Raw genomic sequence first — 19,562 nt, 5'->3', positions numbered from 1 at the left:
CGACAGACACCGTTCCGGGCCCAGCACACTGCCCCAGGGAGCCCAGAGCAGCACCCGAAATCCATGTCCACACAGCCTCCCAGCAGCTGCTGGCGGCCGAGCCACCTGCTCTGCCCGGGGACGGGGACGGGGGTGGGTGGGGGGGACCTCCCCGGGGTTCTGCGGTGTGACAGAGGCAACAACGGAGGCAGGCACGTGAATCTTCGTGAACTTCTCACTTGATGACTCACATGCTGTCACTCTCGATAGAGCCAATCGTGACGTTTTAGCAAAACAATGCATTATAAATTCAATATTCTTTAAAAACTTTGATGCTGTGACAGTGCAAACAGCATTCATTTTATTGCTCAACTGCGGCATGGGCACATACATAGTTAATTTTAAAAACCATTTATACAGATGTTATTGATAAAGCTCATGTAACAACTGAGTGAAAATACAAAGAATATCAAAGCTAAAACACTCTGTAATAAATACCAATACAATGAAAATGATAAAACTTTGTTTTTAAAGTCAGTCTGAGAGAAAGAAGAATATTACATGAAGTGAACTAATTACATCTCGAAAGAAAACAACTCAGCATGTGGTACAATCATCACCCAAACAGAAGAGCGTCACGTGCCCCCAGCTTCCCTACAGAAGCAGCGGGAGCCGCGCTCTCCAACTGCACAGATGCCTGGAATCGTCTCTAACTCCCAACAAAGCAACCGGTTCGATGCCCCGGAAGTTCAAAGCGGACTGTGTTGTAAAATAAAGCGAATTACATTGCATTTAAAAGAAAGGAATTTTGTGCTCTGAACCCTAAATACTAACTGAAAAAACAGACGGTAGAAATAAAACCCATTCCGGGCAACAATGTATGTGCAAAACAAAATGTACACTATACACAGCGCTGTTGAAAACTTTACACCAAGAAGTTAGACGTCTGAAACAGAACTCACCTCTGTGCTGCGTATGAGCTCTACAAATAATCACTGTTCGTAATTAAGCTTTCATGATGGAGAGACGGTGTTTGGAAACGTGACATCACGTATCTGAAATAACACAACTACAGGGAGGGATTAGAAAAAAGCCAGCTCAGAGGGCCGTGTGGAAATAAATATTCACATTACACATGAGGTGCGAGGCCCAGATTCAATGACACGGTGGGGTTTTTTTGCTTAGCACCTGTTTGGAAGTCATCAGGGAACATAATTTTGAGAATGAAATCTAAATCATGTCCTTCTGAATCATGGTGGCGATCCCAGAGAGTGTCAGGGTAGGCTTCCTTTACACCTCTAGTAAGTCATTATTATAAAGTTAAAAAGGCACTCAAGAGCGATGGTATTAGCCTGCTTCATTGGACATTATGATAGTAGCATTATGACTGCATCCGTCAGGACTTCTCTGAAGTGTTCATCAGGTACTTACTTTTTGGAAGATTCTAAGAGTAGGCACGATTACACTGCACTAGTGCTTTAATATAAAAGAGACGGCCCTGCAACCAATACGGTACTACTGTGAAAGCTGAAAGCAGATAAATAGTTTAGAAGCCTCTTCTGTACATTTCGAGATGTCCTTGGGTACTACTAAAGAATGCAGCAGGAAAACACGAAGTGGGAAGGAAAAGTCAGAAGCACGTTGCCACTGCGCGGTGGGACTGTGACCGGCTGGCATGTAGCAGTCCAATCTGGCTGAATGAAAGAAATTCAAATACTTAGAAACTACGCAAGTAGTTCTCGACTTTTTTTTTTTTTAAACAACAAAATGTCCACTTCTTTTATATCCCCTCCCCCAACCTTCCACCCCATAAAAGCTTCCTTGGAATTCCAATACACAGAAGAGAGAAACTGGGAGCTGCTCTGGTAAAGGGGGTGGGGGGGGGGGGTTAGAGGCTTCTGCTCAGATTCCAACTAGGCCTTTCCTCTCCCCCTCTGTTCCTCCTCTCTTAAACCATTACTTCTGAGGCACCTCGGAGGAACCCCTTGGCTCATGAAAACAGGCTGAAAACCAATCCAACAAACGAAAGAACACAAAGAGCCTATTCACTTGATGATTAAGCTGCAAAATTTCAACAGAGCTATCTCATCAAAATTGCCCTTCTTGATTCACATCAGTGTAAGAGAAAATATATATATAGTGCAGATACTGGATGGTTGAATTTACAAATCCATCCATGAGTTCAGATTTTTTCAATCCCTTACTCCAGAATTTTGGTTGCCTTCTGGATTACACAACATGCCACACACCTTGAAAGCTAAATCTGGATATTTCCAAATCAGATGCTGATCAACACCAAGCGAACTGGGATTCCTTTACCTCCAAAATGAATTCTTCAGTTCTGAACTAATTCATACCAGAGATTCAGAATCACTATTTCTTCAGTAATCCTACCCCCCCACCTCACCTTCATTTTATTAGGTAAAACCAGGATTTTCTAAGCTGGCTAAATATAATGTTTCCTTTGTCATAATTTCAGCTGATTAAAACATCATGAGCAGCTAAACAAAGATACTGGATGGTTTACTTGATAGAAACTTAGGCCATAATTAAAATATAAATTAGGTGCACTTGTCATAGGAGACTTTGGTTTACAGAAATAGTATATATATTAAAGATAAGCTGACCCAGCAAAAGAATGAAAATCCCATCCCATCCACACAATCTGAGGAGCTTTAAAAATGCAGTATTTCCATTTAAGATGAAAAGTAAGGCCAAAATACCTAATCATACTGATTTAAGATGAAGAAAATTAGGGTGTTCTTTAAGTCTCTTAAAAACAAGGAGCCCCTGAATGCATCTTACCGTATCAAATAAGCTACTAAGTTTAGACTAAATGGTTGCATTAGGAATCTGACAACCAAAATTATGTGGCTGTATTCCAGGAAGGTCGTGCTTGAGAAATATACAAAAGACTCACTTAGGCTCGGTTGAAACATATATTGCTTTTAAAATATAATGCTTTGCTATAGAAAAATGTAATTAAACGTGTAAATGGCTTAATTTTTTTTAAAGATAACGATTCCTTTAGCCAATTGTTTACAAAGGTAGAATAATTCAAAATAATTTTATTTTTTCTTTTACAAAGAACAAGTACAGGAGCTGTTCAAAATCATATATTCAATCAAAATGAAACGTGACGCGTACCGACTGCTGAAGCTGTCTTGATGTTTGAGAGACTTGAAATCTGTGGAGCGATTTGAATAGATTACCTTTTATAAAAATAGTAGTAGTCTTTAAGTGTAGAATACTGCCTAACTCTGGAAATGTAGGAAAAGTCAGCATTCTTTAAGGTTCAAGATATTAATTTTAAATAGCAGCTGAGTGTGGCCTCATGGCAAAGCATAAAGACCTCTTTTTTTCCTTGAAAAGGAATTTCAAAATTGTCCTTTCCCCTCACAGTGTCCTAAAAAAATTTTAAGGGGGGGGCATTATCCTGTATTTCCGCATTCTGCGAAACTTTGCTGAAAGGAGGCTGGCGGTCGGGGTATAAATAGAGTCCTGGGGAAATCCTTGAAGTCTGTCATTCCACAGCAAACCCACATGTTTCTTCGATGGCTGTTAGCAGCTTTTCATATAACTTTTCATAGCTTTCATAGGGCGGAATGTCTATTCGATTGAAGCTGTAAATAAGCAAATCAGATTGACACAGTTCATTGAGAAGAAGCCAACTGGCCTAGCCTAGCAAGCGCAGTGTTACACTAATTCCAGCACATCACTTCGCGTGACACACAGAAAACTGAAAGTTGGATTTCTCCAAAGCAGAGACCGCCACTTTCAGGCTTTCCTACCAACTTCTGAATAATTTTAATTCACTTAAAAGTTGCTTTTATTCCTTCTGGAGTTCTCTTAGTAATAAGAACAGCAAATGAAACATCAAATCGGTTTAAAACTAACACCTACAGACACGGAATGAGGGGGGAAAGCTCCGTAAGTAACTCACCAAGTGTGGGCTTTTGGCAGGTTGTCAGTGCAGGCATCAATCTGGTGTATGGTGAAGAGTCGTGGGCCTGCGGCACCTGCCGAAGAAGGTAGTGTGGGTCACGTGACCGTATCAGTCTCCGAACTCGCAGAATAAAACTGGCACAGAAACCACAGGGCCTAGGGATGGGGATACTGGTGACTCCACTACAAGCTGCCAAGGGCAGCAGGAAAAGAATCTGGGTTTTGAAAACTGGATAACACTGGATTCCTTAATATGCTAGCGTTTCAATTTGAGAAAAAGTCCAGGATCGAAATCCTTTGCCAATTTCTATCTTCTATAAAAAAAATTCATGTGCCAAAAGTATGAGAAGTAAATGGACAAATCTAAGATCAAATATACATATATACACATTCAAAAAGGTAACAACCTAAATGCAAATTTAGGTTTCATGCCTCAAACTTGGCCGAGAGCAAAAGATTAGCAGCCCATGGAATAAATTTCAGTTCACATAAGATGCCCGAGAAGTGTATGTGGAAATACAGCTTCAGATGCGTAGGCTGCTGGTGAGTTTTCAAACAGGGAATGTAAGCACGACGCAAAGTCTGCTCTCCCTGTGGACGCGTGACATTGCGCCGCGGGCAACTCTGGCGAATTCTGCCCCAGGCTTGCTGTGTACGACCCAGTCACGGCCGGCAGCAGTGGCTTTACGGGTGAAGAGCTTCCGAGGGAAAGGGAGCAACTGTCACCCAGGGAAGCACCACAGTCCTTAGCGACATTACCAGCTCATGCCCAAATACACAGCTATGCCACAGAAAACAATTCTTAAAAATGGAAAGTTTGTAAACACACAGTCCGACGCCATACAGTAAGGAAAGTGCTCTGACCAACGGTTTCCACAAACTCACGCTGCCTCTTTCTATTAGAAGAATTAAAAAGAGGGAAGAGGCATCCCAAATGGGTTTAGGTTTTGCCAGGTTGAGCTGTGAAGGTGGAAGCAGACAGGCTTTCTCTGTCGGGATGTGCAACACAGGCTCAGAGCAAGGTGACCAGAAAAGGCAGAGCATCGTCACCTACGGTCTCTAGCGGGCGGCACAATCACAGAGAAGCCCGGCACAAAAGGCTCTTGGGAGGAGAACACAGGAAAGGAAGGAGATGAAGGTATCAAGATATGAGAGTTACAGATACGAAACAGAATGAAGAGAATCTGCTTATAAGCCCACGGGTTGTAAACTACATAGACCGCATCTCGACGCCCTCCCCCGAGTCCTCGGAGGCCGCGCCGTGTGCCCCACCTTGTAAAGCTTTGAAGCCCTGCAGAGGCACTCTAGATGACCCCGTCACGAACTGAAGCAGCCGTGCTCTTCGCTCTTCATCAAAAAACTCCACAGCCTTCCAGAACCACTTGACGACATTGCTGTCTGGCGTGCAGTGTTTTAACCGGGTGTTTACCTTCCAGTCATTAACATCTATCTTTCCAAGTCCACAAATAATGAGCTGTTAAAATATTGCACAAATAATGAGCCAGTGGAAATCCTCGTTAAGCCAAAAATCCCTCAAACAGAACTTCAGATTTGTAGCGTTGGCTCTCATATGATGGTTCTTAATCAAAGTTACACATCAGAATCATCTAAAAGCTTTTTCAAAACATACACACCATCAGGTCCTATGTTGGGAGATTTTGGTTCTGCGAGTCTGGGGTGATACTCGGTACCTGTACTTCTAAGGCTCCATGGACCTCCGTACCGCAGGCGCCCCACCCAGGGTCTGAGAACCACCACTGTGGTAAACATGAGCTTCAGAGAGAAAGGAAGTCCCATATTTTCACAGAATTCTAAATTCTGTCTAATGGACAGAAAATTGACTCAGAGTAAATACAGTTTATATGTGCCTTCCTTAATACCTGCGTCATAGTGGGTTTCCGCACTTACTAGCTCCAGGATTTGGACAATTCGGTCCACCTCCCTCAGCCAGCAGGTTCCCTACTGTAACACCGCGGTAACATCTACCTCACGCCATCCTGTGCAAGAACCACACGGCTCCGAACTCAAGAAATGGGTGCTGAGCAAGCGAGAACAATCTGTTTGATAATCTGTAAGTCACAGCAAAGTACGAAATACAGGACAGAGAGCTCCGCTGGCCATCTTGCTGCATGGTCAGCACAGACGAGCCGTATCGAAATCACTCTGATACTATTAACACATCTCCTTAGGCTCCAAGACTAACTCATCTCAATAAAGTGTTTATAACAGTGAATTATAGTGTAAACCATAATGTAATATGCATATACCCCATTTTATGATTAGTTCTATTAATCCCATATAACACCAAAATAAATTATGCCTTTTTTTCATAAAAAGTTTAATTTCATTACCAATAGAAACTATATAATAAACCCTAACCCTATTGAATAAAATCTCTACCAAAGCTTTGACAGTGTTCTAGAAAGATTACTGAATCAAAGCCACACTAAACAGAGAGGTGGTTATCCAAATAGAATTACAGAAGTATTATTAACACAAAAGATATCTCCCCAATTCTTTTCTTCAGAGGAGTGGTAATTATACGGCCAAATTCTTCACTCATTTTATGAACGGACGCAAACACACTGTACTTCGGAGTTACTGCCACTCCTGCTGTGTTTTCTTCCTCCTCCTGACCACTTCCTCTGGCCATTTCACTACTGAATAGTTCAAACACAAAAGGAATGGGGGATGGTACTGAGTCAAACCAATCACCTACAGGTCTGTTAACAGATTTAGTTACAAAGGACACTGAAGGGGCATCTGGCTGGCCCAGCTGAAAGAGTGTGTGACTCTCGATCTCGGGGTTGTGAGTTCAAGCCCCACGCTGGGTGTAGACTACTTAAATAATTTTTTTAAAAAGATTTCATTTATTCACTTGAGAGAGATAGCAAGCACAAGCACAGGGGTGGAAGGGGCAGAGGAAGAGGGAGAAGCAGACTCCCTGCTGAGCAGGGAGCCCGCCTCAGGACTCCATCCCAGGACCCCAAGATCATGACCTGAGCAGAAGGCAGACGCTTAACCGACTGAGCCACCCAGGTGCCCCAATAAATACTTTTTTTTTTTTTTTTTTTTAAGATTTTATTTATTTATGTGACAGAGAGACAGCCAGCGAGAGAGGGAACACAGCAGGCGAGTGAGAGAGGAAGAAGCAGGCTCCCAGCGGAGGAGCCCGATGTGGGACTCGATCCCGGAACGCCGGGATCACGCCCTGAGCCGAAGGCAGACGCTTTAACGACTGCGTTACCCAGGCGCCCCCCCAATAAATACTTTTTTTAAAAAAAAGAAAGAAAGGACACTGACATTAATGAATAAAATCATGTTTTACATTTATTTGTAGATTTCAAATATTTATGCTATTCCTAGCCACTAATTAAATTTGGGACCTCTAGCAGAATAAAACCTCATTGTTTTTTCAAAGTAGTTCGGTGGAAATTCAGATGTGTACTTGTTTAAAGTCTTAATTATAAAACCAAACTAAAGGTGTTTTAATGACCAGCTTTAAATGAAAACAACAAAAAAATTATTAACTGTTTATTATTGCTACTGTTAGTAATGAATTTCCAAAGAGAGGAAAGATATTTAGATACAGTTTATCCTAAGTGTTTTAATTATTTCTCTATAATCTTGTCTATCAAATGCTTTCTTGCAAAGCTTAGTGTAAATCCAATTGAACCTAGGCTTTTAATTCAAATAAATTTCAATATGGTGGAGACAAAGTAATGAAATTTAATTAAATCAATAACCACTTAATTAGGGACTAGAAAAGAGCATGTACACACAGAAGAATGTACACATAGGACATGAAATCCGCTGAAAACAAGAAAGGATAATATGGAAAAATCAGTAAAGAGTGTTCACAATATAAGAGAGGTAGATGGCTTACTTGTAGAAATTCCAAAGCAGGAAAGGCTTTTCCTGTGAATAAGAATTCTCATAGCATTGCACCATAACACTTCAAAAGCACCAGCAATAGGACTTTCCTCTAAAACTAAGTTAACAGAAAATTCCCCACCTTTCCTTGTGACACTAAATGACGTCATGCATTAATACACTGACCTCTAACTCCTTCTCATCAAATGTCTTCAACAGATGCTGAGGAATTACTTCATTAAATCCCTTCTGCAGAGCCAGGAATTGCGCCTCAATGCCTCGTAAAAATCTCCAGTTCACATAGAGCCTGTAAACATTGGGCAGAGGTTTCATATGATCAAATACATTCAGATTTGGTAACTATTATGAATCTGTACTTTCACAACATTACACTTCATAAGCACCTAGCATTAAGAATTTAGTCTGCAGCCTGGGGCGCCTGGGTGGCTCAGTGGGTTAAGGGTCTCTCGGTTTCAGCTCAGGTCATGATCTCAAGGTCATGAGATGAAGGCCCATGTTGGGCTCCACACTCAGCACAGAGTCCGCTTAGGATTCTTTTCCTCTTCCTCTCCCTCCTCCTCTGCCCATGTCCAATCACGCCCTGCTCTCTGATAAATAAATAAAATGTTAAAGAAAAAAAAAAAGAATTTAGTCCACAGTCTAAAAGACTCAGATTCCTGAGGGTGCTGGACCCTGAGCTGTGAGGTGGTTCACTGTAAATTAAAAAGTGGCGACATGAATAAAGCAACTCTGCAAAGGAGAGAAACTCCTAGCAAACCGGAAGGCAGCTCGAGAGCAGATGGGTCCGAAGTTAAAATCTGGACAAACTTCTTTCTGAACTTCTAGCATGCAGCCACCAACCAGAAAAAAGAGTCCATTCAACCAAAACAGACTATATTTCTGGTTTCATTTCAAAATATAATCTGAATGTGTTGGGTGTTTTGTTTATACTTTGGAGCTACTGTTAGGGAAGGAAGAGGTAAAGAGACTCTTCATATCCAGAATGAGAACAGTAAAAGCCAATAGTATAGACTTTTTGATTAAATACTCATTGTTCCCTGGAGGCTTAAAAAAAAAAAAAAAAAACCTGGAAGACGTAATTCTACCAACAAAAAATATGCCAAACTACATCTAACCTGCAGCTTTATTTATGCTTTTGACTTGGACTTATAACTAAATTGCCTTTTTATAAAATCTATCTACCCGGGAAAACTTCTCCACCTCAAAAATCTCAGAACTATTCACCTTCCAAATATGTCAACATTTCCTCTTCCAAACTTGGGGAAATCAATCTCTACTCTAAGAAGTTACCTAACATTAGATCCTTTGGCGGACCTCACTTTTGTTTGCTTGTTTAAAAGCATAGCAAAACTGCGCATCTTTACAAAAGTTTTTCTCTGTAACTTTTTTTTTTTTTTTTTTTTTTTTTTTTTTTTTTTGCGATTTTATTTGACAGAGAGAGAGCCAGAGAGCAAGCGAGCGAGCACAAGCAGGGGGAGCAGCAGAGGGATAGGGAGAAGCAGGCTCCCTGAGTAGGAAGCCTGACGTGCGGCTCAATCCCAGGACCCTAGGATCACGACCTGAGCTGAAGGCAGCCGCTTTAACCGACTGAGCCACCCACGCGCCCCTCTGTAACTTTTTTCTGTCAAAACTGTATCCGGTAGGAGATATGACTGTGTGGTGAAAACGTGACTGAGTCCTGGCAAGTGGGGTCTAGGAACTGAGTAGTCCACGCTAGACAATCCATTCTATTGCCCCCCTTCTCCCTGTCTACTTCCAGGCCCAGCATCGGCACCGGCACTCCCTCATCCTAGCCAAACATTTAGTATGTAGTCTTCCTGGACATCTTCTGAATAATTATAAAACAAAAACATAGACTTTGTTCCCATGTAATTCCTAAAACTTGCCATTTTTTTTTTTTTAAGATTTTTTTCATTTGTCAGAGAGAGCACAAGCAGGGAGAGGAGAGGCAGGGGGATAAGCAGGCTCCCCACTGAGCAAGGAGCCCCATGTGGACTCCAACCCAGGAGCCTAGGATCATGACCTGAGCCGAAGGCAGACGCTTAACCGACTGAGCCACCCAGGCGCCCCCTAAAACTTGCCTTTAAAACAAAATGAAAAAGTTTATTTATTAATTTTTTTTTAGTTCTCTCTACACCCAATGTGAGTCTTGAACTCATTACCCCAAGATCAAGAATCACATGTTCTTCCGACTGAGCCAGCCCGGTGCCCCTAAAACTTTTTTTAACTCTGACAACTTACACAGTCTCTTTCTTTCAAACATCCATATAATATTCTGTTGAATGTATGTATGTAAACCGTTCTCCTCTAAAAACATTCCATCAGTTTTCAGTTGTTTTTACAAGTAGTATTCAACTGAACATCCACATTTGTATTTAACTACACGTGTTTCCATAGAATAGATTCCTAAAAACAGGGCTGTGGTTGAAAGGCACATGCACATTTTCATTTTGGTAGCTGTTATCAAATTGCTTTCCAAAAAAGCTATTCCAGTGCTCACTCCCAAGAACAGTCTGTGAGACTGACGGGCCTCACGTGTCAGCCAGGACAATTTAAGCCAGTAAGACTTAGGGACATAATCTACACCAAAAAGTACAGCGTGTACATTTCTGTGTACACCTGGTCAAATTCAAACGCCTATATTTGATTACCATAGTTTTATGTTTAGAAGAACTTTAGTTACCATAGGCCAAATGATCTAACCCGATACTTCTAAATTCTTCAATCATCATGTGATTATATAAAATCTGAAGAACGTTTTCTTGTATTTACCCCTTACACTCATGACATGCTTACTTACAGACGGGGCGGGTGCTGGTCGCACAGCGTGGCAGCGGTCTGCACGGCTAGCTGCGGCAGCTACGCTACAACCAGACCCACGCACCCTGTCTCCTGGCATCCGTGCCTTTGTACAGCCCCTCGTCCACACTGAGCCTGGGCTGGCTTATGACTCACTTTAACAGAAAGAATACAGCAGAGGTGATCTGGCCAGTTCCAGGCTTAGACCTTAAAAAGGTCTAACAACTTCTGCTTGTGTGCTCTGGGAAACCAGCTGCCCCACAGGAAGTCTGGCTAGCTTGCTGGGAAGAGAGAGGGCGTGGGGAGAATTCCGAGAGGCCCCGGATACCACATGGGGATAACCAGGGAGCCCAACCCACAGTGAGAACTGACCCTAAATGGTGACCCAGGGGCCATTCAAGCCAGCCCGTGGCCATCTGAGCCACCCTAGCTGAGTAAGAGCCCATCCTGGTGTCAGTCCCAGTTGACACCACATGGAGGAGCTCTCCCTGCTGTTCCCTATCCAAATTACTGATCCACAGAATTGTGAGAAAAAAGAAAACGCGGGTGGTTTATAACGCCACTAAATTCTGCAGAAGCGTGTTTTGTAGCAATAAGTAACACGACCTAAATACTTCAAAGTTTTTCTGTACTGCCATTCTACAGAGTTAAAATAATTCTCAGGCTTGAGAACACAGAAGTGTTTACCTGACATACTCTTTTTTATTTTCTTCAGTAACAGGGATGCTCTTGCCATTTGGTTTAAGTTCATGCTGAATAATTTCACCATATGCATTATGTTCGACACAGAAAGTATGGTCCAAAACACCTGTAATATCATTCTCACTAGAAAGGAAAAAAGAGAAAGATATTTAACTGGAAAACTTAAAATACGGATCCTACAGATGGCTTAATTGGTAGGACAGATAAAACTAAGATAGTTTTATGACATGACAAATGTAAGATCAGATGCTTTTGCTAGTCCTTATGCTACCACACCTCCTAGTCCTTGGGCAGAAAGGTCAAAGAGCTTTCACCTTCATAAACACAGGAAACATTTCACTTCCTGAGTAATGACAAAGCCCCCTGGCCAAAGCTGGGCTATGTTTTACATAGGGAAAACTTCAATTATGTTATGTTTTTAGGTAAGAAACTCTATTTGAATCTGGGTACCCGCCCCCATGCAACCAGATGCCTGAGTGTCCCATGAGAAAGCTACTTGTGTATTTGGTTAAAAATAAGTATGGCCGGGGCGCCTGGGTAGCGCAGTCGTTAAAGCGTCTGCCTTCGGCTCAGGGCGTGATCCTGGCGTACCGGGATCGAGTCCCACATCGGGCTCCTCTGCTGTGAGCCTGCTTCTTCCTCTCCCACTCCCCCTGCTGTGTTCCCTCTCTCTCTGGCTGTCTCTCTGTCACATAAATAAATAAAATCTTTAAAAAAAAAAAAAAAAATAAGTATGGCCAACGTATATTTATAAACAAATAACCTCTGACAAAACAGCACTGATTCTTACAGATGCCCTTTTTAAAGTATGGTTTCAACAATCACTACTTCAGCAGGACTTTGCTATTCTCACACATGCAGGATTGCAAGAGCACCTGTATCATGATGAGGAAATCATTACAAGTGGTCCTTTTTAAAACAGAATATACCAGATTTTGTTTTCCTTTTTAAAGTAATAGCAATAACTTGTAGGAATCTGAAATATACAGGAAAGCAGCAGAAAGAGCACAAGTCTTATGTGGTCCTAACACTCAGATAATCAATCTCTCTCAATATTCTCTGTGCATCATTTTTTTTAAAAAGCATCCATTTTGAAACACGTATCTTTTTTTAAGGCTCAGATTCTAACTATCATGAACAGATACAAGACTCAATACATACAGTATCCACACCAAACTGTTATGAAGATCTGGATCAACCAACTCCATGTCATCCAAAGTAATTGACTTCCCAAGCAACTGTTTATAAAAAGGCAATGTGAAGCCACCATCAATATAATGTCCATGAAACACAGCCATTCCCATTATTCGTCCGACAAAGTGGAAATATGATAAATGTTCCTGAAATTGAGAAAAGTTTATATAAATACTCAAGTCAGACACTATGCAGGGAATTTTTAATAAAAATTAAGCAACATTCATCATTCATTTTTTTTTAATTCAAGATTTTTTTTTTAAGATCTTATTTATTTATTTGACAGAGAGACAGCCAGCAAGAGAGGGAACACAAGCAGGGGGAGTGGGAGAGGAAGAAGCAGGCTCCCAGCAGAAGAGCCCGATGTGGGGCTCGATCCCAAAACGCCGGGATCACGCCCTGAGCCGAAGGCAGACACTTAACGACTGCGCTACCCAGGCGCCCCCGTCATTCATCTTTTTTATAAATATCAATTTATACTCTACAACTTATTTAAGTGGAAAAGGCTGTCATATCAAAGGTCAATAATCAATAGGGAGAGTTTCCATAGGGCATGTTCAAAATTCTCTCCATTGCTAAAATGTTACACCAGGGACAATGCTTCTCCCAGAGAGTACAGTCACTCTGCAAAAATTACCTTTAGAAATTAAGTCCAAACTACATTCCCACTGTAGCTTCATGAAACCACTCACAGATCTTGTTCTCTTCCTCTCCTTTCGTCACCTGCTGAGCCCTTTACAATCCTGACTCGGTTGTGGAAAAAGCAGCTTTCAATCCTAAACTTCCCTATTTCCTTGACCTAACCAGAATCTCAACTTCAGAACACCACAGATTTAAGAGCACAGATTTCATGTCTAACTTGGACCAGAGCCCTAATTCTGCCAGTTACAGCCATGTGTATTTGGGCAAATTACTTCACTCCTATAGGACTCATTTTCCACATCTGGAAAAATGAGGGTAATAACAGTATCTCAAATAGGTTTCTGCAAGGAGTAAAATGAAATGATGAAGCTCATGGCACTGGATGGGCATACGGTACACATTCAACAAACACAAGCTATTATTAATGTGGTGGCAGTGACGGGCTCCCCAAACAGAGCCTTCACCTAAAAATCTTCCCTTTATAAAATTTCTCTACAATGAACCTAACATTTCTACTATGTTTGGATATATTTGGTCTTTTATGATAGACAGTTAGTTATTGGCATTTAAAATTTTTTTTCTTCTCTAGTTAATAAGTAATCTTTAAGTTCATCTTTAAACCCCCCTTTTATCTTAAAAATAGTTTTTTTTAAAGAAAATATTTAGAAAATAGACAAGCAAAAACAAAAGTCACCCATAATCTAATACCTGGAGATAACCTCTATCAATATTAATATTGTAGAGCCTTTCAATGTTTACACATATATGTATTTACCAAAGTCGTATCATCTTATTTTGTAACTTTCTTTTCACGTAATGTATCATGAGCACTATATCTTCACCTGTCATTAACCACTGTCCCACAGTGTCATTTTAGTGGCTATACAATATGCCCTTGTATGGAAAGCTAACAGACATAAAAACAACAAATTAATCACAGCTACTACCTTCCATCGAGTGCTTAATAATATATAATAGGGTTACCAGTGCGCATCACCATGCTGAGTACTGACTGCGCAGGGTCCCGCTTAACCGTCACAACCCTCCCGAGGTTCACACTATGTTTATCATTATTAACAATGATAAAATGGAGGCTGAATCATAAAGCTAGAAAGTAACAGGACCAGGATGTATGATCTCATGTCTTTCTAATTCCAGAACCTATGCTCTTTACCATTAATGTAATTTTGCTTCAATATCATAATTTATTCAATCCCTCTCTTACGGACAACGATATTGTTTCCAATTAGGGCTACTTTAAATGATGCAGTGCACATCCCTGTGCACAAACGACTGCATATACCCACATCATTTACTGGAGAAAATTTTCCAAAAGAGGACTTGCTAGGTAGGTAGCGACTAGGACAAGGACAGTAACCCTCCACTGACACTTCAATATGAAAAGCATTACAGGTCACAAGTTAATTCACATCATCATAACCACCAATCTTACCGGATTAACCGCAGAATCAGGATTGATCTGCAACGTATAGATATCATCTCTTGAATACTGGAAGAGGCCATAGTAAGGATTCAGCATTTCATGTGACAAGAGATATAACCACTCCCTAGAAAGCAAGAAAGGACACAGGAATTTTTTAGCGAATGAATATTTTTGTTAAGATATGCTATTAATTATTTTAGCAAGTAATTTTTTAAATAAAAGAAAATAAAGCATCACTAACTAGCTCTATAAAATGACATTGGAAAAATCTACCATGCCCAAAAAAGCAAACTCTTGTTTTGTTATATTAAAGTCACTTCTCACTCTATTTAGGGCAATTTTATGACATTTCGGTATATGACCGAGAGTCACAGGACTCAGTAGAAAGGTATTATCCAGAAGTGCCAACTACTCGTTAGCTGCTGCAGCCTAGTGGTCTGTAACCTATTTAATTACTAAATAAATTTCTAATCCAGGATAAATATAAAATGAAGGGAAGAATATGGTTTTGTTTCAAAGCATCCATGTGGTCTATACTATTCTGGTCCATTCCTATTACGGCCCATTTATACTGGTTTATACTGATAAAATATTATAGCATTGATTTACTCTCACTTTTAGATAAGGCTCTGTTTTGTTGTTGATATTGTTTGGTAAGGCAATCATCCCATTTCATCATCTTTTTTTGTGTAAACCTTAAAATCAACCATAATAAAAGTATGAAGTAATCAGACACTGCAAGGCATTTGGTGTAGGGAGGAACACAAGAGCAAACCTGCATTTGGGGGGTAGGTTCCATAGTAATTGGCTTCCAGTGTACATCGGTGTTTTAAAAAAACCCACATAATAGGGGCGCCTGGGTGGCACAGCGGTTAAGCGTCTGCCTTCGGCTCAGGGCGTGATCCCGGCGTTATGGGATCGAGCCCCACATCAGGCTCCTCCGCTATGAGCCTGCTTCTTCCTCTCCCACTCCCCCTGCTTGTGTTCCCTCTCTCGCTGGCTGTCTCTATCTCTGTCAAATAAATAAATAAAATCTTAAAAAAAAAAAAAAAAAACCCACATAATAAACAGTACTAGCACCTGAAACTTATTAAATCCTTTATGTTTTTCGTATGAAAGGTAACTCGTTATTCATCTTGATAAAACAAAATCACTAGTCTAGGACTCAAAGAGATGTAGTTCTAGTCTCAATTCTTGTCATTCTCCCACCAGGAAAGGTATTTAAATATGCTCTGATATTATGGATTAAACAGACTGAGGGGCGCCTGGGTGGCTCAGTAGGTTAAGATCTGCCTTCAGCTCAGGTCAGGATCCCAGGCCCTGGGATCAAGTCCCACACTGGGCTCCCTGCTCAGTGGGGAGTCTGCTTCTCCCTCTGTCCCTCCCCCCACTCATGCTCTTGCATGCGCTCGCTCACTCTCAAATAAATAAAACCTTTATAAAAAGATTGAAAAATGTTTTTAGGAAATGCAGTGAAACACTTGACAAGTAGTTAAAAATGTTTCAAAGTTCTGTAGGTGATGGAGTCTAAATCAAATCACCACCATTTATGTAATACTGGAAGAACTCTAGAGATTAAAAAAGGAAGTGAGGGAGGTCTCCATATAAACAAGATTTGTCAACACACCTAACAAGCTCACCTAACAAGTCCTCTATGCTTTCTGATGCATTATTTTAAAGAAAATCCAAATTTTTGTTTTGTTTTGCCAAGTATTAAGAACACAGTGTAAGCAGATCCCAGCTACTCTGGGGTTCCACTATGCAATACAGAGCAGAAAAAGCATTTCACTGCCACATCGCTTTTAGTCTGCCCAAACCCTGGCAGTAATGAAGTTAAGAAATAAACAAAAGACTGACTACTTATTTGACTATATATATAATTACAGCATTTAGATTCCATCAACAGATAATTAACAAGTTTTCCCGAGAAGCATTCAAATTTAGTTAGGAGCAAATTGTAAGCATTCCACGGGAACTATCGAGCCCTAAGTATGATGTACACGTGATCAATTCTGAAATTCCAAACTAAAGAAACCATCCATTTATAGGTAAAAAGGCCACAGAATAAAAAGAAGCCTACAGGTGAAAACCAGTAATGGGACTTGGTGGAAACACAAATTTAATTCAGGCTGGATTTAGATTAGGGATAGAAGAATTATCACAATGGTCCTTAGGACATGTCAGTACAGAAGTTATAATGTTTCTGCTACATCTACATAAAGTAAATTTTCACAAACCTGTAAAAAAAAAAAAAAAACCTACATTTGAATGTATGTAGCATAAACATTACAGCTTCTATATTGAAACATTTTAAAGACCACTTATGATATATACATATGTATATACACGCCTCCATACTTACATGCACACACAGACACTACTTTAACAAGGTTAAAAAGCATAGCAATGGGAGCAAAGGAAAACAGCATTCAGTTTAGAATATACATCATTAAAATCTCCAGATGGTTCCTAACAATGTAAAGCAGAGGGAATAACACATACTGAAGGAGAGAGACGGAAAGCATGCAGGGCCCGGGGGCCCACCCCTGCCCATGGAGGGTTGCAGCTAGTTTTCAGAGGAAGTCTCGCTGGGCTGGATAATCCAGTAGGGAGCTCTCAATCACTCAGTGGTGGCAGTACTGCGCCAACCTCATCACAAACATATCTATGAGGATATCCTCTGTACTGCAAAAATTAGGGAATGTTACACTAGAAAATAAGTATCACCAGAGGAAACTTATCTTAAGCTTATGAATATAACCATATGTCATTTACTCATAAGCAAGTATTTACCTGGCAACCCCTCCATAGTCAAGGCCTTCTTCTCCACGAAATTTTATCATTAATCGCTTCCACAGATCTTTTGGTCTCATTTTCATGACCTGCCGATAGGATTCCTGAAAAAAGATGTTAACATACTATTGTTACTAGGTGCTTTAAACTTGTTATTTAAATTCTCCCTTGCATTCTACCTATAAAACATACATTTACTGAAATGAGATGAAATCTGTTCAACAATCAAATCAATGGATAAACTCCAAGCGTTTGAAACCTCATGGAACTTATAAAAACAAGATGGATATAGCTTAATACTACTGAAATTAATTCATCTGATAAATACTAATAGCCTAAGTACAGAACTCCATATTCAAGTTCTATGAACCCAGCACACTCACATTAACAGAATCTGACAAAAATACTAAATATTTAAAAGTTAGTTGACCTAATTCTAGGTCATAGGCACCAACAGAAAGTAAAGATGAGAAAAAGAAAGTTCAAAAGAACATAAGTAATCATTTATGTGATCTTCATTAAACCGGCATCTTCATATTATTTTAAAATACAAATGACTGACTTACAAACAAGGTCAGAATTGTCCCGAGAGAAAAAAGTTCATCCTTTAGGAAAAAGGTTATCAAATCCCCAAATATCTTTTACCCACAAATCCTCTAATGAGTGGGAAACCCCTGCCTTGGACCTCTGCCACGTATTATGGAAGAACTTTGAAGGTGATAGTAGGGCTATAAAGTCCAAAGATACAAGAATATACTAGAAAGGGAGATTTTCAATAAATTAAGGAAGTAGTCCAAAAAGAATTAAACAAAATGATTTTTTGACTTAAGAGTCACTCATCTTTTGGAAGAATTAGAAAGTAAGGGATGGATAGTATTTGCTGTCTTTTTAAAACTCATTAACAGGACAGGGGCACCTGGCTGGTGATGAAGCATGTGACTCTTGATCTTGGGGTTATAAGGTCAAGCCCCACCACGGCCGCAGAGTTTACTTTAATATATATATATTACACACACACATACATATATATAAATTTATTAACAAGTAAGTACTTGCAATGCAGAGAGCAAGCTGAACCAACTGGAATGTTTCACACTCTTCATCCCATTTAAATGTTTATCTTCTAGATTAAATCTCTGATAGTATTGCCTTTATTCCCCACAATTAAAAAAGAAATTAATGAAAACTGTCCCATTCTAGCGAGAGAGGAATTCCAGAAAGTATTCTTAGAAAACAGTGAAACACTGAAATTTAATGTTTTTCTATTTTAAGACTTGTAAATTTACCTCAAAAATCTCTTCCCTGGAAACTTCAATGCGGCAATGACCAGCTTGAGGCTGCTGTTGGGAAAGTTCCTGCCGCAAAATTTTTAGTTTCTGAACCAGGTCTCGCTTGTACCGCGGGACTGTCAGACACTCCGCGTCGTCGGGGCATAACGACACCACCTGCTGTTGCTGCTGGTCTTTCAACTGGTTCTGCCGACTGAAAGTAAACAGAAATGCTAGTATTTTAAGTACAAGAGATTGCAATTATACATTTAAAAGAGCATCATACTAGAAAGCAAGTCTACCTGTATAATTTTCAGTCCTTGTGATATTCTTGGCTTGACATTTTTGATGACGATAAACTACCTCCAGTTTATTTCTCAGAATCCACACAAATTTATAGAACAGAACAACAGAGTTTTATCCATGCAGCTTTATTTAGCTGCTGAGAATAAATTTCTCAAATACCATCCTCCATTTTTTTCTGCATAGTTGACCATCACCCATTTTAAAATTCAGGCATATGCCAAACCCTGTGCCTGTTATCTCGAGTCTGTCTCTCTGGAAGAGACACTTTGAGCTGGCAGTTTGGCAGGAGCCCCTTTCCTATACGTGCTAAGTCTAGACCACAAGAATTTGGAAGATCACGTGTGAGTTACTGGCACAGAGAAATGAACACATTACAAACATGTCTAAATGCCTTATAAAATGACTACTTTTCTTTTTACGGTGGAAAATATACAACACATAAAACTTACCATTGTAACCTTTTTCTAATATATAGTCAGTGGTATTAAGTACATTCATATTGTGCTAAAGAGACTTCTAAGTGTGCACATATATGGTTTACCACAAACACACGAAAATAATCTCCCAAGTACAACAGAAATATAATACTTTTAAAA

At 40.1% G+C, this 19,562-nt stretch overlaps 1 protein-coding gene across 3 annotated transcripts in view; it reads right to left on the bottom strand.

The window, feature by feature from the left end:
* Window positions 1-317: 317 nt before the first annotated feature.
* Window positions 318-19,562, bottom strand: part of SMURF2 (SMAD specific E3 ubiquitin protein ligase 2) — a 116,800-nt gene continuing 97,555 nt past the window's right edge. The window contains exons 11-20 of one of the 3 annotated variants that reach the window (XR_006782790.2): window positions 18,679-18,874; window positions 17,393-17,496; window positions 14,609-14,723; window positions 12,481-12,659; window positions 11,305-11,442; window positions 7,984-8,104; window positions 5,197-5,398; window positions 3,923-3,998; window positions 3,127-3,602; window positions 318-1,673 (exon numbers count right to left, since the gene is read on the bottom strand). Coding sequence is in view for 1 of the 3 variants with exons in the window: in XM_045814604.2 (XP_045670560.1) it covers window positions 3,503-3,602; window positions 3,923-3,998; window positions 5,197-5,398; window positions 7,984-8,104; window positions 11,305-11,442; window positions 12,481-12,659; window positions 14,609-14,723; window positions 17,393-17,496; window positions 18,679-18,874 (1,231 nt within the window). In the remaining 2 variants the exon portion in view is untranslated. Of the gene's footprint in view, window positions 3,603-3,922; window positions 3,999-5,196; window positions 5,399-7,983; window positions 8,105-11,304; window positions 11,443-12,480; window positions 12,660-14,608; window positions 14,724-17,392; window positions 17,497-18,678; window positions 18,875-19,562 lie in introns of all 3 variants that reach the window. The other 2 variants (XR_006782791.2, XM_045814604.2) reach the window with 2 other exon arrangements.

Source organism: Ursus americanus, chromosome 23 (assembly GCF_024610735.1).
Source record: "Ursus americanus isolate L20-20 chromosome 23, mUrsAme1.1.p, whole genome shotgun sequence".
In the NCBI taxonomy this organism is placed as follows: Eukaryota; Metazoa; Chordata; class Mammalia; order Carnivora; family Ursidae; genus Ursus; species Ursus americanus.
Note: the sequence above shows the minus strand (reverse complement) of the source record. Positions and strands in the feature narration are given on the sequence as shown.